Here is a 20,816-nt window from a genome sequence, read left to right as displayed (position 1 = left end):
AAATCCTGGTTACGGGCCTGCTGGTTGGGTTTGTGGGGGGATTATTTTATCATTTGGAGGTTGTGGTTACTGGAATGTATAGTTCATCTACAATCAAAGAGCATTCTGAATTCCATCAATGATGCTACTGAACCAAATTTGGCACACAGAACCCCCTATGACCAAGAAAAATATTGTGTTTAGTGGGCATTGACCTTGGGATTTGAACTTTCCCCTCTCCACTCTCATGTAAAGAGAAAGCAGGGGGCGGAGGATTTCATCCAAGACAAACCTTTTCAGGTGAATCCAGTAGTCGATCAGTGTAGAAGGTTAAAGAAGCTGCCTTGAATTGAGTCAGAACAATGATCTATGAAACCAAATAAAATTCATGACACTGGGGAGGACACAGTGAAACTCCTCTACCTAGAAATTTTTATTGGCCATGAACTCCCCTCCTTTGGCCCCAACCCCCAAGTCCACTTTGCAACCCAGATCCCAAAATAAATTCTAAAACACTGAACCCCTTACATCCTCATTTACTTACTGTTTACATTTCTGGAAATGTTCATGCACTTACACAGTAAAAGTGAGGAAGGAGCAAAGAAACAGACACCTCACCACTTGGGACTTCTTAGCTGGGCAATTCCAGTCCTCTTTGGTGCAGATCTCTCAGCCAAACTGTGACCAAGGACTAGAGAGTGCCAGGTGCTCTCCAGCTGCTCTTTTAAAGGAATCGGGGAAGTTCCAATGACCAGTCACAGCTTATCTGAGAAATCACATACTTTGACGATTGCAATCAATTTCATGCATGGAAATATTTCAAACTGTTAAAGGTTTTTTTTTAATGGAAATAAAGCTAATGTGAAGAGGAGGAGGCCATAATTCCTTTAATTAAACTTTAATGAAGCGAATGGAACCAAAACAAACCTATAAAGAATTTACAAATGATTAAACCTGGTGGAGGTGATTGTAAGCAGTTAAAAAAAAGAGAACAAGGGCCTATTAGATTCTGCCATGATGAAATCTCTAATTTTTAAAAGAGCAGATAGGAAATGAAACAAAATTAATCAAGTTAAAACTTACACACATATACCCATAGTATTGGAAATGATTCTCAGCACCACCCAATTCTGATAAACTCCAGGGTGTTTGATGTACCAAACTGAGCGAGGCCCAAGGCCAATTATGTGTAAAATCTGATTTCAACCTGCCCTCCACCAAATCATAATCCAGCTTCTCTGGAGAATACTAAATCTATATAGTGCTGGGATTGCAAAGTGTGGTTACTAAAAATACCAAACCAGGATAGAAAACTGGCTAATATATATCCTTTCCATACAGTGCTGCTACAACAATTTCTCTAGCAACAGAAAAAATGAAAAATGAAAATAGCCAAACGTAGTCCATGGTCCTCAGATCTGTCATAGTTAATTCTTCCTGGTCATTACCATGAGAAGATAATGAGTGCCCAAGAGCAATGAAGAGGGATCATGATAAACAATCACTCATGGCCAAGTATGGTTGTCTTCCATAGATAGAGTCTTTGTGGTGGATAAGTCCATGTCCACCACCTATGGACCACTTTGTAGCCAGGAACTTCCAGATTTCACAGTCCAGTCGTAACTTGTCAATCACCCTGGGACTTTGGTTGATTTTGGTTTGTTTGAAAGATGCCTGTGTGCAAAGATGTCTTATGTGTGGGTATCGGTGCACAGCTACCAATGCAGAATCGTCACAAAAAGAGGATCTAATCCAATGGCATGGATACCATGACGATAGGTGGCCTGTTATCTGTTGCAGCCTTCATCCACATTCATAGCCATTGTAACATGCACCACATTATTAACTGGCTTTCTGCCACTGAGTAGCTCCTCAGAACAGTCTATGTAATACAGAAAACACACTGTATTTGTGTCTTGATGGTTGACCACTTAATGGTCAGCGAAACAGCAGTTGAAGGAAATGGGAGGGGCTCCAAACAGTTGCTGGACAAGACACAATGTAGGGAGAAATACAGATAGGGTATCCCAAAACCCCTGCCTAGTTTCTACTAGTTTGAAAGTTTACAAGTGAACCATAAGAAGGAGAGATTTCCGCTTTCCCCTCAAATTACGTATGTTCTGTTTTGGTTTTTCCCTTATGCTTATAAAGAGGAAGGAAGTACCACAGCAAGACTATAATCCATCCTATAGACCCATAACCGCTTCTGTTTGATTTTGTCAATGGCATACCTGGACCCTACCTGTGCTTGTACACCTCTATCTGTGTGGCTTTGGCTGTGAGATAAGTCCCACCGATTAGCCTTTTCCTATGTTGAGGTTGGCTGGGTGACAAGATGACAGGGAAGGTAAGGGAGGGGAGGAAAGGGGGGCATCCAAGTGGCCCACTGGATTTGGCATCCTTAGGCAACCAGAACTCCCTTCCCCTTTGAAGGGGATACCTTTGTAACACATCGCTGGGCCAATCCAGTATACGCAACACCTGTTTGACTTGAGGGAATCCGCCTTCATGCAGCTTTGTCCTATGTAATCAAAGATAGGGATACTCCAAATCCTGGTAGTATCTCCAAACTTTGGGACGATGTCAACACTTGGGTCTGGCACCAACCCATGTCTCCCCTCTTGTAGTATGTCACTAAAGTGTCACCTGGAGAAGAAAGACCAAATAGGCGGACGGGGGGGGGGGGGGGGGAGGGAGGAGCTCTGTATTGAAAATCATTCTTTGTTCAGTCACATCAACAGGGATTTATATATACATATAAAATCATTATATATAACAAAGCTGCCAAAAGGGCTGCAAGTTTGGAGCCCAGCATTTTTTGCTGCCAAGGACTGAGTGAGGCACAGACGGGATAAAGGCAAGATCAGAGGCCTTATACTCCTCGGCCAAAGAGGATGTCAGCAGTGACAGCAATCCAAAAAACTGACACACCATGATTGTGAACATACAGTTTTATTTATAGCTTTTCAACAGCTCTTCAAAACAAAGGCACATTGCTGTATTAGCGTCTGTAATTGGTCTGTCAATGGGCTGGCTAGGATCCATTCTCTGTTTCGTCTGAGTTCTGTCCATTGTCATTACTAGTTGGATCTAGTCATGGTAGGAAATTTAATAAACTGACACTGCATTATTTTGCAGATTTGTGTCCATTAATTGACTTGCCCAGAAGAAGGGTGTGCAGAAAGGAATACTGTGGGTTATGATGATGTGTATGTGTTGAATGTGTTTGTCAAGTACTTAATACGGCCAATGGGCTAATCAATAAAACATAGTTATTCATTAGGGGGGTAATAGATAATGGGCTGAAAATGGATTTCATATCTCTGCTCTGGTCAATAAAATGAATGTGAGTCAGGAAAACAGAAGGGTGTTCAGGATGTTCGTAATTTCAATGGAGACCCCAAAGAGCGGGTCCGATTTGGCACTAGCGGTGAGGAGACATTCCAAGGAATAAAATAGGCCATATCAGGAAAAACGGGGGGGGGGGGGACCAGCAGCACTTTCGTAAGACCACTATAAGGTCTGCGTGGTTTCTGAGGGCAATATGGAGGGATTATGCTAATGAATGTGTGGTCATCCCGAGATCTGAGGTGTGTATGGTGCTTGTGCAACATTCCAGGGAGTTCAATGAAAGGTGGCTTGAAACTAAGAATAAGATCAACTTGGGCTCACTAAATTAATACCTATAGAGCTGGGGACTATGGAGTACATCCTTTTGGAGTCTGGTTTTTGATAACTTGTCTTTGAATATGTTTACCATCCTTATTAAAATCACAGTCTAGTGATCTATTTAGCAGGAGAAGTGACTTCAATGTGTTCTCTGCCATTTGTTCAGAAGGCAGTCAATTGATCTGAAATCAAAGGAAACTACCCAAGGTTGAGTCATCACAATGGTTCATCTAGTGAAGTACACTCTATAGGTTGGCAAAAGTGTCACCCTTAGATCTGTGTTTTGGGATTCCAATGCCTCCTTCACGGTAGCATATTTACTTTAAAATATACCACAAAAAAAACCCAATAACAGTGGGATGTTCTTCTACTAGATTAAATGATATGGTACTATCATTAGATGGCACACCATAGTTCCTACAGTTCCCTCCTACAGTGGAGGAGAAAAGTGTTTGTTGATCTGCCATTTTCTCCATCTGCTTCTTGCAGGTGCTTCTCCCACCTACTTTTCCATCTCCACTCTTATCTATATTGAAATCTGTTTGCCTGTGTGTACATGTATTACAATGACCTGTGGAATTTAATAAGGTTTTCTTAGTTGAGAGTTTTCTAGCCTTTTTACCACCTAAATGCATTTTGTTTCTTCTTCCTCTTTATCCTATCAGATTTAACAAAGATCTTGTAACCCTCACCCCTCCCAAGTTCTCTCACACCTAAAGAATGCAACCTCCATAACAGGGATTTTGTTAAAGGCATGTGTATGCCCACCCTGGATTTACTGAAATGCATGCCAGATGTTCTTGTACTGTCTGTCTTCCCTTCTTGCAACTCTATTTTAATAAGCGCACATATTTGGCATTGAAGGGGTTGGAATTCTGTATGGAAATGCATGGGGTTCAGAGAAAGATCCCTATAGTGACAGCAGGGAGACAGGATTTCAACCAAGGCATCCTTTTTCAGTTGAATCTATCTGGCAGTGGATCAATGAACAATCTTGCAGTGAAAGGAAGCTTCTTTAAATTGCATCACAATAATGTTCCATGAAACCCAGCATAATTCGTGATATGGAGGTCACACATCAGAATCCTTTCCCCAGAATATTTTTATGGGGTATAAACTCCCCACTTTCTCCAAGGTCAATTTTATGTATTTTACAGTTTCTATGAACATATTTCAATATGTTAAATGGGTTTTTATGGAAATACAATAATTCAAAGAGAAGGAGGAGTAACAGGAAGATAGCATAATTAGTTCAATGAAGAAAACAGATTATATATATATATAAAAGAAATAACTGATTTCGTTTTAATGAAGGATGTGATTTCAAATTGCAACAAAAACAATAGAATTGGTATAGAAGTGCCTTAGATTCTGCCATGATGAAATTCGCATAAAAAAGGAAATAAAAAATAATGAAATAACAGGCGCGCACACACATCAATACCCATAGTGTTGGAAATAATCCTCTGTCCCACCCAAGTTTCCCATTTCTGATAAATTGTAAATATTATCCAGGGTGCTTTATGTACCAAATTGCATGAGACTCAAGGTCAATTGTGAGAAATGTCAGATTTCAATCTGCTGTCGCCCATACTCCCCTTTTGAGAATACCAAGTCTGTATAGTGCTGTGACCGTAAAGTAGAATTGCTGAAAGTAGAAATTCAAACCCATCTGTAAAAAGTGCATCCCAGGAACACAGTAGGCTTGTGCATAGATTTGTTATGGATGTTTGCCTTTGGCTTGTTCAGTTGGTTCAGAAGTCCGTAATAACAGTGGCTGTCTAAAACTGGCATCTTTCAGTTACATGTGGAGTTCATGGTGGGATGCAACCACTACAAAGAGAAGCACAAGGTGGGGGGGGGGGGGGGCACTATACCAATGCCTCTAAATCAAGAGAGGAGATAGGGCTTTTTAAAGGAATCATAGGTTAGGATACCTCCAGGTTGATCCATCTTCCTTCCCTGGATACTGGGATTCCTTCCTAAAATGCTTTGGAGAGCTGTGTGCTGCAAGGAGGGAGTGCATGCCTGCAGCTCCTATGTCCTCTAGAGAAGAAACAGTTTTAATGAACCATTAAACTGGATCTCCTCTACAGACAGAAGGGGAAGATTCCCAAAAAGAGTGGTATCATAACATTGATGCTTTTAATCCACGTCTTAATGAGGGATATAAGGACAAACATGACACCCAAAATGATAGGAAGGGGAACCTGTGGGAAGTCCGTCTCCCACATTGTCAACAATGGGCTGGATAGAAAACAGATGCTACCCCTCTATTATGCCTTGGTTAGATCACACCTGGAATACTGTGTCCAATTCTGGACACTGCACCAGAGGATGGATATAACTTAAAACTGGAGAACAAGCCCTATGAGGAGCAGCTTAAAGAGCTGGGCATGTTTAGCCTGAAGAAGAGAAGGCTGAGAGAAGACATGATGAGGGCAATGTATAAATACATGAGGGGAAGTCATAGGGAGGAGGGAGCAAGCTTGTTTTCTGCTGCCCTGGAGACTAGGATGAGGAATAATGGCTTCAAGCTACAGGAACACAGACCAATGGCCTGAAATTACAGGAAAGGAGATTCCACCTGAACATTAGGAAAAACTTCCTAACTTTGAGAGCTATTCAGCAGTGAAATTCTCTGCCCTCCGGTCAGGTAGAGGTTCCTTCTTTGGATGCTTTTAAGCAGAGATTGGATGGCCATCTGTCAGGGGTGCTTTAAATGCAATTTTCCTGCTTCTTGGCAGGGGGTTGGACTGGATGGCCCACAAAATACCTTCCATGATCTTTTGGCTTCCCAGGCTGAAAATAGATTTCTGTCCTCCCAAATTCAGGAGGCTCGCAAAAAATGGACAGGGACCCCCACTGAAATCTGGGACACCAAAACGGATTGCAGTTTATCTGGTTTTTTCAAGCCTAGTCCTCAGATCTGCCATAGTTGAACACCCTGAGTCTTTACCATGGGCAGGCAATGAATACTTATGAACAATGAGAAGGAATTTGAGTACGATATTACAAAATCCCTGTATACTTTGTAATAGTCAACCGTGAACAGGAAATATTTTCTGCTTTACCTTCTATCTATCTATGTATCTATCTATCTGGTTTCTCTTTTTCCATTATACTTTCTGATGAAGAAGAAAGAAGCCCACAGCAAGAAAATAATCCATCCATTATTTAGGCCTGCAATGTTTTCAGTTGTGATCTTGTTAATGGCATACCATGGTCCAACCTGTGATTATATACCTGTATCTAGATGTCTCTCTCTGTGACATCAGTTCTACTGGTTAGCCTTTTCCTGCAATGATGTTGCCTGGGGTAGAAGTGCAAATGGGAGAGGTAGGTTGAAGAGGAAGGGGAGGAAAGTGTGGACATTCAGAAGTGACAAACTGAAACTGGCATAGTTGGGCAGTCAGAATTCCTTTCTACCTTGACAGCAGTCTGGGCAGGAAGATGCCTGTGTAAAACATCGCTGGACCAATCCAGTATATGCAACACATGATTGACCCTGAGAAGAGCTCCCGGTGGTAAAGTGGGTTAAACCCTTGTGCCATCAGGACTGAAGACTGACAGGTTGCAGGTTAAAATCCGGGGAGAGCTGGGATGAGCTCCCTCTGTCAGCTGCAGCTCCCAATGCGGGGACATGAGAGAAGCCTTACCAAAGATGGTAAAACTTCAAAACATCCGGGCGCCCCTGTGCAACGTCCTTGCAGACGGTCAATTCTCTCACACCAGAAGCGACTTACAGTTTCTCAAGTCGCTCCCAATACGGAAAAAAAAAAACCTTCATGCAGCCTTGACCCATGTAACCAAAATCAGGGATACTCTGAATCCTGGCCCAGGATTTTTAGTATTCCCCCAAATTTGGGGCCATGTCAATTGTTGAACCAACCGCTAACCCATGTCTCCCCAGCTTCAGTGGCCTAAGGACATAATATAGTACTCAATCTCCTCTCCTGTAGTCCATATCTTAGTGGTCTCTAGACATGACATATGTCCTACTTCTTACTTGTCACCTGCCGTGATGTTGACTTGGGGAAAGAAAAGGTAGGAATGTTGAGGATGGCTGTCTGGAGGCTCGAAATGTAGCACCACCGAGCAGCACCAAATGTAGCACCATCTCTCCCAGAAGCCAGAGGGATGGGTTACACATCCACCCTAGGGGCAATCCAGGAGCCCTGGGATAGAAAGTCAGAGTAAATCTGCCCAATATTTTAGGCAAAGAAATGTTGGAATTATCGTGCAGAATTTAGGAAGCCTGGATATCAGCAAATGTGATAATCTGTGTGTTCACATTTTGATATCAAAGTGCTTTGATCAAGCCTAGCTTGGAAACATAGTTTTCTCTCCATTTCATCCTCACTACAAAAGATCTATGTTCCCACTTAAAATGGAGCTTCTGGCATCCGTGAACTGACATTCTCCCCCTCCAGATTTTGGGAACTTCCTGAAAAACAGAACAGAAGCCCAGCCAAAAATGGGACTGAAAACTGGACAGTTTCCCCCCAAATTGTACACCACTACCATTTTCTGTGACTCTGTAATACTTATGAGGCAAAGGTACATATTTTGTTATTGTCTGCATTTTCATATATCCATGCAAAATCCATGAACATGACTGTTGTATGCCAGCCTGAACATGACTGTTGTATGCCAGCCTGTGTCTGATGTTCTTGTTAATGCTAATGTTCATCATGGGAATGGGGGATGATGTTCCTGATGGTGGCTTTGAGGACGAGAGTTTGCTTGGACCTGAGTTAAGCTCAGACAAGAGGCCTGAGATGTTTCAGGAAGAGGAGGATTCCCAAGGCTGCATTCTTGGGAGGAGCCCTTCACAGCCTTTCTCAGAACAACTGTCTGAAGATAATTTGTCAGGTTCAGAAAATAATCAGAACTCAGAGACAGCAAATAATGAGAGCTTAGACAGAAAGCAAAGTTTCTGTAAATAGAGATATAGTCTGCAAAGAATCAGATGGTCCGTTCGCTTACAACAAAAGAAAGATAACAAATTGTTATCTGGTAACGAGATCAAGAGAAACATTTTCCTTTCAGTTTTGGAACCTGGAAATGCCTTATATTGATGCATGAAAAAGTGTTGTCTCATTCGGGTCAACGTTGGAAATTGATCATGGTCTTTTTTTCAAGTGTTCTTAGTTTGGTGTACGAAGTTCTTGCCATGCTCCAGTTTTGTTTCTGAGATTTTTTCCTGCTGTCTAGTTTCTTGGTTTCAAATGCGTAGTTCCATGGATTTTTATGTACGTTTGGATCTTGTTTTCCTTTGAGGTTTTGGACTATTTTCCTTGTACTGGACCTTTACAGTTTTTGCTATTTCTTCAATTAACTGCTTGCTAATTTTATCAAGCTGGTATGGTGTTTAAGGTCACAGGTGTTCCTGCTCTGGTGTACGACAATGACTAGATCAGAGCAAAGATGAACCTTCCCATAACATCCCCAGGGGCAGATAAAGATTGAGTTTATGTGATTTTTGAGAAATGGTTTTCAGCCATTTCCCAAATGCACAACTGCTTTATTTCTTTTGCTCCAGGTAAAAGAATGACAAACTTATTGAGCGTGTTAGACAGTTTAATCAACACAGATAAGCATTAAGAGAAGAAATCATTTTTTCCAGTAAAATTTTCCTTTCAAATTCACATGTCTAGTCATCACCCATCACTTTTTCTATGGAATAGTACATTTGCTTATTGCAACAACATAGGTTAAGTAACACATTTTGAAACTGACTACAAATGGAGGTCCCATCTATACTGCTATATAAAATCCAGATTATCTGCTTTGGACTGGATTATATGGCAGTGTAGACTCATAACCCAATTCAAAGCAAATAATGTGGATTATCTGCTTTGTTAATCTGGATTATATGGCAGTATAGATCCAGCCTGTGTTATGCTTAAGATTTCACAGGGTAAAAGAAAAAAGAAAAATTCCAATCAAAAGGAATGCTTAACATAATGCAATTAAAATCAGATAAATATTGAAAGTTCAGACAATTTGCAAGGCAACAAGCTCTGCACTTGGAATGCCTTGAGAAATCCCATTCCTAGTTACTTCAAAACAAGATACTGGAACAATTTTTTCAAGATTATTTTTTTTAAGATCCTAAAGCAGTGGTGGAAATGACGTATCCCTCCAGATCTTTCTGGACTGCAGCTCCCAGCAGCCAGTATAGAAAGTGGCAAGGAATGTTCCTCTACACTCACTCTAAAGGGGGAAAGTGGATTTTTGGAAGAGCAGGTTTCAGAAAAGTTACTTTTTGGACCGCAGCTCCCAGAATCCCCAGCCAACATGGAGGATTTCTGGAAACCACAATCCGATTCCCTTTTCTGGGCTGTAGCAAAGAGAGAGGGATCAACACAACTCAGAACAGAATGTGAAAAGTGAAGAGGAGGAACATGTTAACAGTTATATGGTATAGGACGCACAAAATTTTGGATACAATATTTATTTATTTATTCTGTGTCAGGAACCCCTTGAGAAACTGTAAGTCGCTTCTGGTGTGAGAGAATTAGCCATCTGCAAGAATTTTGCTCAGGGGACGCCCAGATGTTTTGATGTTTTACCATACTTGTGGAAGGCTTCTCTCATGTCCCCACATGGGGAGCTGGAGCTGATAGAGGGGGCTTATCCGCACTCTTCCTCTTTTGGGTTGGGACAATGGAAAATATACTATATTGTCAAAAAGATTAAGAGCTCCTCTTTAATTTTTTTTATAAAGTGATGGATTGATGGTATTTAATTCCAGAGAAGCTGCCCAAAATGTATAAAAAGATTAATTATGTCTACTAGAAAGCAAACAAAAAAGATAGTTACATACAAGACAAATTATCTACCCTCATAAGAGAAAAATCATAGTTTTAAGAAAGGTTAGGAACCATTAATTGTCTTTTTTCTGAAAAATAATTGGGGAGATATTTATTGCAGATTTCAGAATTAGTAGTTCTGATGAACTAGTAGAAAGTGAAATGTTCTACGAGTATTAGGAAGGTAAGGCATTTATACCATTGATATTAAAATTGGAATTCAACTTGTAAATAGTTCTTTTTTTCTACCTGTAATGTGTAATTTATGTATAAGTCTGTTTTAGTATTTGTTTTAGTAGTTTTTAGTGTACGTTAGCATTAGTTAACATTATGGTCGCAAATTACACATAGGGGTGTTCTTTCAGTTACTGCATGTGGAGTTTAGTTAATAAAATTTAAACATTTGAAAATAACACGTGGGCTGCAATACAATCTTACTGTCAGAGAATGGAGCCAAACAAAGTAAGATTTCAGATTGCTTTGGTACAATTAGGTCTATAATTAAAAGTAGCTCTATCTGCAATATATGATCCACTCGACTGGTCACAAAGCTCTTTAGTAGCACAGCCTCTTTTGATGTAGGTCACAAAATTAATTTCTGGAGAAGAAAGCGAAGACAGGCAGTCAGAAAATAAAAAGGGAACCCTGGATTCATAATCATTCTTCACTCACATCAGAAGAGATTTATAAAATTATAACTCTCTGAAAAGTAATAGTATTGGTTCACATCTCACATTGTACAGAAACTGAAGAGAACCTCTATAAACTATGGTGGAAAAGAAATAAAGATTTTGAGGTACAGCAACATCAAGAGTGGGGAATGAATTAAACTTTCCACTAGAATCCAATGAGGGATGGACTTTTTGCCTTACTGTCAAAATTTGTAATAGTGTTTCTTCGAAATGCACGTGCTTTAGTGCACGATACCACCGAGATGGTGTACAATTCTGCTTTGACACAAAGGCGCCCTCTCACTTTGCCACCTTAAAGCTGTGGAAAAGTAGTAATAATGTTGGCAGTGGGCACTAGGGGCAGTAGGGTTGCAAAATGAGTGGAGTGAAGAAAACTATTGACCATCCAATAATGCATTACCAACTGGTGAATTGAGCCATAGTCATCATACAGGCTATGACTCATACTAGAATGCCTTACTTAACAAATGCCTTCCTGAGCACCACTTATTTAAGAGAAAATGTGGCACCAGAGGGAGAAATAACAGAATGATAAGGAATAGGTCACTACACAATAACACAAAAGGCAATTCAAAATGTTCTTTGTTGAAAGCTTAAAAGACTTACATATGAAATAAAACAACCAAATCAAGCAGGCCTTGTGTAGGTAAAGAAAAATGACTTTTGCAGAGATCCAAAATGCACCCAGAGGTAGTCATGAGCCCGAAATTTGTCCTATTAGTTTCATTAGTGTTTCTGTTTTGTTCCATCCATTTGGATGGCACAAAATGGAAAGGTCCCCCCTGAAACAAAAATGCAATTTATACGAAAGACAGGTGGGCCTGCTTTTCGGATGGATTGTGTGGGGACTGACTGCCGAGTAAGGAGAGCTCCTTAGTCAGTGCCCGGCTGCAGACCTGCAAGACCCAGGTGTGTAGGCCCAGGTGTTTGGGGCCTATGGGTGCAGGCTTCCAGCCTATGCACCTGGACCTGGCAGGACTTGCAGCTGAGTGCTAAGTAAGGAGTGCTACTTGCTCGGTGTGCAGCTACAGGCCCTGCGAGACCTGGGTATGTAGGCCCAGAGCATGCACCCGTAGGCCCAGGCATTTGGGGCCTATGGGTGCAGGTTTGCAGTGTATGCACCTGGGCCTGGCAGGACCTGCAGCTGAGCGCTGAGTAAGGAGTGCTCCTTACTAGGAGCTCAGCTGCAGGCCCTGCCACGCCCGGCCACTTAGGCCAGAAACCTGCACCCATAGGCCCCAAACGCCTAGGCCTACTGGTGAAGTGCCCCCTCTCCAAAATAATGGAAATGAAAATGAAAAACAAATATCTGATCTCCCAATTTCGGGAGGGTCAGACAAAAATGGATTGGGGGGCCCTGCTGAAAACCGGGACACAAAACAGATCAAGATAAATCCCGACTGCATTTTCTTTCACCCACCTTGACTTTTATTGGGATTTGATAAACTAGAAACAAAGGATCAAATCTATAGATCTATGCTTTAACACATGATGGTGAGGCAGGTTTATAGCTCTTCACGTTTTTTCCTGTTCTGCTTCTCAGTAAAGGATTCTGGAGACAGCTGCTGTTTATTCTGCCTGTTGTAAACAGGCATTATTTGTTAAGGCTAGATCAACAAAAGAAGACTTCAATGCTTTCCAACTGGGCTTTATTGCATTGTTCATGTCATACTTGGTGCTGCAACCTAACATGGACTTTCTTTCTCCATCTGTCCTTCACTACCCCCAAAATGCCAGGTTCATAGAGGTCAAGGAAGAACATGGGCCTCAAAAAGACAATGTAAAAAGGAACTTCTTTATCAGAGGCTTTGTTAACTGAGGCAGGCCTGCATGAAATGCACCAAATTCTTCATCATTTACCTCACAAAAAGCTTGAATTAAAGAAGTCCATTATGTGATACCAGCTCATATTCCTTGCAAATCTTAAAATTTGGTATTACCGTGTTCCCAAACTTCGTGAAATGTACTCATGCAGTAGAACTCATTTCCAGAACAATCTACTCTGGCGGATCCGCAGTGAGAAATGTCAGTGGCAAAGCAGGCTGGGCAGGACTTCCCGTTGGGGTTGATGAACCCTGGTTGTACTGAAAGACAATAAAAGGGGTTCATCATATGTGCATGTAAAAAATGATATTTCTGATTTATCCTATCAAGCCTTGTGAATTATAACAGTGCATTGCACTTGAGAGCAAAATCTTCCCCACCATGTGCTCCTCTGAATATTGCAGCCGATCTCTGAAGAAAAGCAATCAAAATATCCTCTTAGATCTATCCAAAGATTTACCCAAAGAATGGCAGTTCAACCTCAGTGTTGCTTGTCATCAGAAAAAGAGAGCTCAAATTGCTTTGAAAGACATCCTCATGGGACTCCACCTAAAGCAATGATTGGAACTGAACAGCCCTCCTTTTTTTGCTCAGCTGCTGATTCCAGTGTCCCTGCAAACTTGCCCAACCATTTCTGGAAGGGTGCTGTTCCAGACCTAAAGAAAAGTCAACCTCCAGAATACTTACATCGAGGAGCAGCAGTCTTGCAGGCCTCCCCTATACAACAGATGACATTTGACCGTTCATATATCCCTCGACCCATATTCAGATATTGCAAAGGAGTGTTACAAACATTTGTGTGCTCGCAGGTTTTTACTGCTCTCAGTTGAGGTTTTCCATCTGCAAATAAGCAATTCACTTACTCAAAATAGGGAAATATAAATTCTCGCTGATCCATGCCTTCCTTGAGTCAGCCAATTTCAACAAAAATCACATGCCATGTATCTCTTACATGTCTGGCTAACTCCCCCCCCCCCCCCCCAGCAGCAAATTATGCATGTTTCTTCATTCCACAAAGATCACCACCATGTGTAGTAGGTCATATCAGGAAACTACAGCTAGAGCCGTGTGACTCCATAATACCCCCTTCCTCTTCACTTGGTCACAGCACAACCATGATAGCAAGTTTCAGGTGTTTCAAAGATGTGTGGAGCGGAGGAGGAATGCGGCATATGCAGGTGGAGAACACTTGCTTTGCAACACTGAACAAAAGAACATTCACAAACAATTATGTTTTACTAATCGTGTAGTCAACTGCACCAGCTGATTCTGTTGTGGTTCTGTTACCAGTATTTCCTGTATTACGATCTGAATGATTTCCCCTTTCTTTACTCTTACAGGGTCCTAAATATTTTATTGAAATATCAGGAAAGTAATTTATCTGAACAGAAGACTCACAATGTGTGTATTCAACTAATACTACAACACAGGTTTTAAGGTCATAGTCACAGAGGCGATTCCTTCCTGAACACGTTAGGCCATCCTTGTAACATTTTTCACATCTCAGAGGTTCACCTGAAAAGAAGAGAAGGAAACAAATCCATATCCACCTGTACAGATATGTGCAACTATTTTATTCTGCACCGTTTTTGCTGTATACAGGAACAGAGATCTTCCTCAATAGGGTTAGGTGTTGCCAATGCCATATCTACTGACTGTGTAAACCACAAGCTATAAATGGCAATCTTAAAAGTGAGTCAAATCTTTTCTATTAATGCACATAAACCTATTCTTGCATGGAAAACATATTTCCTGGGGGTGAAATAATCCGATAAAAATCAATACTTCTACCCAGACAGTTTGAGAGAAAATGTTCTCATTCCAAAGCCAAAATATTACTTCCAGTACTTTTGCAAGAATTATAATTTCTTGTTAAAACATCAAATTAAGAATAGTGCTGAAATCTTTGTGAGCAACTGGGGCAGGAAGAAAAAAATATCTTTTTTTTCAAGCTGACAAAAGATACAAATTTCTTATTTTTACCACTCCTTAGGACTGCAAAGATGAGGAAGAATCCTGGAAAAGTCTTCATGATGATAGGAAACGTCTTAGAGGAATCGAGATCAGAAGGATCTGTGATGATATTGATATTAAACAGCAAATTGAACATGCACAAGTCAAATACGAGATTAAAAGTTTACAAGCAAGCACAATCCATTGGTTCTAGATTCCGTTGGTACCGGATTTCTTTCATACTTGGAGTCAACCTATTAAAATCATTAGGACTTGTATTTGATACTACTTTTTAAGCCCTTTGCATGTAATGTGGCCAAGTCTAAGTATGCAATCAAGTCTATAAATTCACATGTTTTTAGTAGGAGTGTGATTTTTACAACCCAATAGGTTATCCCAAAATGTAAACCGTGTCATCAGAGTTTTTTCTCCCATCTGAATTTGTTCAGCAGTCAGTCAACTGATCTGAAGTAAAGGAATCTGCCAGAGCTGGGTCATGACAATGCTCCTTCTACCTATGTATACTCTAATGCGGTGTTTCTCAACCTTCCAAATGCCACCACCTCTTAGTACACTTCTTCGTGTTGTGGTGACCCCCAAACATAAAATAGTTTTTGTTGCCACATCATAACTGACATTTTGCTACTGTTCTGGACCAAATTTGGCACAAATACCTGATAAGGCCAAATGTGAATACTGGTTGGTTTGGGGGGGGGGGGGTTAATTTTGTCATTTAGGGGATATAGTTGTTGGTGTTGACATCAAGACCACCGCTGCTGCAGTCAGAGCAGAGCTAGAAATATATTCTATCGAAGGACTTGCTAAAATCAGGGCCTTTAACTACTGGTCTAAAATAAGAAACCTCGAAAACAATAGACTTCCAAAATTGTGCTTTTTAGAACAATCTAATGGCCAAAACCAAGCTTCCTGGTCAGAACAATTAACAAGATTCCTCCACACCTGCGGATTACAAATTGCCCCCTTAGGCCAGAATAGGGATGCTGAAAAAAGGACAGTAACTCAAAGGATCCTAGATATTGAAGCTCAGAAAGATATAGCCACCCTGTCAAGCACAAGATGCCTGATGTGGTTAGGGCGTTTTAAACATCATTTCCAGAGGGCGCCATACTTAAAAGCTGATATGCCTAGACACCTAAGAACCACTTTTACCAGGGCAAGATTTGAACAAATTGAATCCATGGAGAGACACGGCAGATTCAATCATATCCCATACGAAGAAAGGCTATGTATCTGTGGTGCCCCTGAAGTTGAAAATCTGGACCACACTTTACATCAATGCAATCTATATGAAAAAGAAAGGAAACAATACTTATGGCCTTTTATTTGCAATAAAACAAGTTGAGATACAGCAGCCAAAACTTCATTTCTGTTGGCTGGTTATAATCCCATTCTGACAACACAAGTTGCCCTTTATCTGTTTAAAGCTGCTAAAAGGAGATCAGAGTACATAGATCAAATTGGGGTGCAGTGTAGGGGAGACAAGGATAGTTGATGCATATATCTATGGCTACCTGTATATTTGTATTTTATTTTAAGAGGACTAGATGTATGTTGTATGTTATGTCTGCATTGTTTGTTTTTGATAAGGCCAATTGGCTAATCAATAAAATTGTTGTTGTTGTTGGAATGTATAGTTCACCTACAATCAAAGAACATTCTGAACTCCACCAATGATGGAACTGAACAAAACTTGGCACAAACTCCCATGACCAACAGAAAATATTGGAAGGGTTTAATGGGCATTGACCTTGGGATTTGGAGTTGTAGTTCAACGACATTCAGAGAGCACTGTGGACAATGATAGATCTGGATCAAGCTTGGCAAAAATACTTTATATGTTCAAGTGTGAACACTGGTGGAGTTTGGATAAAATAGACCTTGACATTTGGGAGTGGTAGTTGCTAGGATGTATAGTTCACCCAGAGCGTTCTGAACCCCACCTACGATAGAATTGGCCAGACTTCCCACACAGAACCTGTATGGCCAACAGAAAATACTGTGTTTTCTGATGGTCTTAGGTGACGGCTCTAACACCATGATTAATGGGCATACCACAGTTCTCATTATGGTGAAGGGAAAGAGTGTTCTACCCTAACATTCACCTGCTTCCTGCAGATAATTCCCCTACCAACTTTGTCCTCTCCACTCTTAGGTGACAGCATGACAGCATGGGGATGGAGGATTCCATCCAAGACAAACCTTTTCAGCTGAATCTGTCCAGCAGTCACTCAGTCTAGAAGTTGAAAGAAGCTGCCTTGAATTGAGCCACAACAATGATCTATGAAACCAAGACAAATTCATTACATTGGGCAGAACACAATGAAACTCCTCTACCTAGATTTTTTTAATTGGGCATGAACTCCCCTCCTTTGCCCACAACTCCCAAGTCCACTTTGCAACCCAGATCACATAATAAATTCTAAAGCACCACACACCTTACATCCTCATTTACTTACTGTTTACATTTCTGGAAATGTTCATGCATTTACACAATAAAATGCTCTCAGAGTGAGGAAGGAGCAAAGAAACAGTCACCTCACCACTTGGGACTTCTTTGCTGGGAAGTTCCAGTCCTCTTTGGTGCAGATCTCTCAGCCCACTTATGACCAAGGACTAGAGAGTGCCAGGTGCTCTCCAGCTGCTCTCTTAAAGGTATCAGGGAAGTTCCAATGACCAATCACAGCTTATCTGAGAAATCACACACTTTGACGATTGCAATCAATTTGGAAATATTTCAAAGTGTTAAAGGTTTTTTTTTTAATGGAAATAAAGCTAATGTGAGGAAGAGGAGGCCATAATTCCTTTAATTAAACTTTAATGAAGTGAATGGAACAAAAACAAGCCTATAAAGAAATTACAAATGATTAAACCTGGTGGAGGTGATTGTAAGCCAGGGGTCCTCAAACTTTTTAAACAGGGGGCCAGTTCACTGTCCCTCAGACCATTGGAGGGCCGGACTATAGATTTTTTTTTTAAAAAAAAAGCTATAATCAAATTCCTATGCACACTGCACATACCTTATTTTGCTACTGTTATGAATCATAATGTAAGTATCTGATATGCAGGATATATTTTCATTGTTACAAACTGAACATAAAGCATAGTGATTAATCACAAAAACAATATGTAATTATATATTGTGAAATATTTATTTCTAATTACAAATAAATGAAGTTTTGGCTTCAAGATTGTCGTAGCAAGAGTAACAGTCTTAATATAACAGCAGGGAACCCATTGATATGTTTACTGATCAGACTATCAGACGAACTCCTATAACCAACAGAAAATAATGGAGAGGTTTGGTTAAAATACACACAAACATGTGGAAGTTGCAGTAAATCCTGCAAAGAGCATTCTGAATTCCCCAGCAATGAAATTCAACCAAACTTGGCATACAGAACACCCATGACCAATAGATTCATTGTTTGTGGCAGCTACACAAGCAAAGTTTCTGGAGAACAACTACTTTCAAAGTAAGGACCACACAATTATACCGGAAATAACACGTCAAAGCCAGGAACAGATTTTTGTTATCCAATTTGGTTTCAGAGTGTGATTCCAGGTGGGAAGCTCTGACCGAAACAGGAGATCAGAAGAGGAGGACTTTATTATTATTATTATCATTATTATTATGTTTATTATGTTTATTATTATGTTTATTATGTTTATTTATACACCACTTTTTGTCTCCACAAGGAGACTGTGGGCCCTTCCAGACAGGCCCTATATCCCAGGATCTGATCCCAGGTTTTCTTCTTTAAAATGGATTATATAAGTCTGCACTGCCAGATAACCTGGGATAAAGAGAAAACCTAGGATCAGATCCTGGGATATAGGACCTGCCTTGAAGGGCCCTCAAAGGGCTCTTCCAAACAGCCAGTTCGCAGCTTGGGTGTGATCCTGGATTCATCGCTGAGCCTGGAACCCCCCAGGTCTTGGCGGTGACCAGGGGAGCATTTGCACACCTAAGGCTTGTGCGCCAGCTGCGCCCGTACCTTGGGAAGTCTGACTTGGCCACGGTAGTCCACGCTCTGGTTACATCCCGTTTAGACTACTACAACGTTCTCTACGTGGGGTTGCCTTTGAAGACAGCCCGGAAGCTTCAATTGGTCCAATTTGCGGCAGCCATGATACTAACAGGAGCGGGATGCAGGGAGCATACAACCCACTTGTTGTACCAGCTCCACTGGCTGCCGATTTGCTACCGGGCTCAATTCAAGGTGCTGGCGTTGGCCTATAAAGCCTTAAACGGTTCCGGCCCAAGATACCTATCCGACCGCATCTCAACCTACGAGCCCACCAGGACTATGAGATCTTCCGGGGAGGCCCTGCTCTCGATCCCGTCTGCTTCACAAGCACGGCTGGTGGGGACGAGAGATAGGGCCTTCTCGGTGGTGGCTCCTCAGCTGTGGAACACCCTAGACTGGCTCCTTCCCTGATGATATTCCACAGGAAATTAAAGACTTGGTTGTTCAAGAAGGTGTTCGAACAAGAAGTGCAATGATTGGTAATGACTATAGGAATGGAACAACGGAAAATGATACTGGATTGTGGTTTGGACGATGAGACGATGCTGAATGGTTTCCGTATTAATGACGATGTTTTTGTATAATGCTGTATTGTGAATTGTTTTTATACTGTGTCTTGAATTTTGTTGTTCCTATGTTGTACACTGCTGTGAGTCGCCCCCGGGCTGAGAACAGTGGTATATAAGTAAATAAATAAATAAATAAATATAACCCAGAATATCAAGGCAGATAGTCCACAGTATCTGCTTTGAGCTGCATTATCAGAGTCCACACTGCCATATAAACCAGTTCAGTGTGGATTTTATACAGCTGTGTGGAAGGGGCCAAAGCACTTTCCATTTCAATACTATTTCAAATATACAAATATATGAAACATTAAAACAGAATTAAATATCATTGGTATTTTTTAAAGCAGGCATGGGTCAACTTGGGCCCTCCTTGTGTTTTGGAATTCAATTCCCATAATTCCTAACAGCCTACCTACCGGCTGTTTTCACAGCAGGAGCTTGGATTTGCCAAAGAGGAGCAGAGGACAAAGAAGGGAAGAAAAGTTACTCCAGGTTTTGAGGAGACGTCTTTCCTCCAGGAGGCTGGCGTTTCTGCCGCCCCCACACTCCCCCCTTCCTGTTTAACTGGGGCGGGGAGGCTCCTTGAGCCCAGCGTTCAGGTAGAAGTGGAAGGAAGGAGGGAGGGCTGGATGGTGAGGGGAGGCTTCGGGGCTGCCTATTGGCAGCTCTGTGTCTTTTCTGGAAGAGTGGAGGCAAGGGATTCTTTTGCCTCCGCTCTTCCAGGCCGCAGCGCTCCACACCCACCGCCGCCTTCACCTCCTCCGAGGAAGAAGAAGAAGAAAGGGAAGAAGAGGAGAAAGAGAGAGGAAAAAAGAGGGAGAAAGAGAAGAGAGAAAGGAGGATGGAGAAAGAGAAAGATAAAGAGAGGGGAAAGGGGGAGAGACTGAAACGGGGAGAAAGAGAAAGAGCTTGAGGGGGAGACAAAAAGAACGAAAGGAGCTCTGCATTAGCAGAGCCAAGACTGATTTCATTAAGATGGAGGCCTCCTCCTTGGTGGGCCGGATAAATGCCCTTGGCGGGCCGCATCTGTCCCCCGGGCTGTACTTTGAGGACCCCTGTTGTAAGCAGTTAAAAATAATGGAATTGGGTTGCAACACAAGTGAGGTCGGAAGGAACAGAAGAATTGGGTTGCAACACAAGTGAGGTCGGAAGGAACAGAAGGAGGAAGGAAAGGAAGAGGACTGAAAGAAGGAGGAGATGCAGATCCGGCGGTGCGGAGCGGCAAAGTGGCAAAGCACAATACAGAAAACGCAGGGGGAAGGA

The 20,816-nt window shown here is 41.5% G+C and overlaps 1 protein-coding gene across 1 annotated transcript; it reads right to left on the bottom strand.

Moving 5' to 3' along the window:
- Window positions 1-10,651: 10,651 nt before the first annotated feature.
- LOC132762757 (phospholipase A2 inhibitor gamma subunit B-like) lies at window positions 10,652-15,014 on the bottom strand. Its single transcript, XM_067461649.1, has 5 exons — window positions 14,966-15,014; window positions 14,381-14,497; window positions 13,670-13,822; window positions 13,093-13,242; window positions 10,652-11,055 (listed from the first exon to the last, which is right to left on the bottom strand). The coding sequence occupies exons 1-5, from the start codon at window positions 15,012-15,014 to the stop codon at window positions 10,937-10,939; spliced, it is 588 nt and encodes a 195-aa protein (XP_067317750.1). The 3' UTR covers window positions 10,652-10,936.
- Between the last annotated feature and the right edge of the window lie 5,802 nt (window positions 15,015-20,816).

The sequence above is a fragment of the Anolis sagrei genome, chromosome Y (genome assembly GCF_037176765.1).
Source record: "Anolis sagrei isolate rAnoSag1 chromosome Y, rAnoSag1.mat, whole genome shotgun sequence".
Lineage (NCBI taxonomy): Eukaryota > Metazoa > Chordata > Lepidosauria > Squamata > Dactyloidae > Anolis > Anolis sagrei.
Note: the sequence above shows the minus strand (reverse complement) of the source record. Positions and strands in the feature narration are given on the sequence as shown.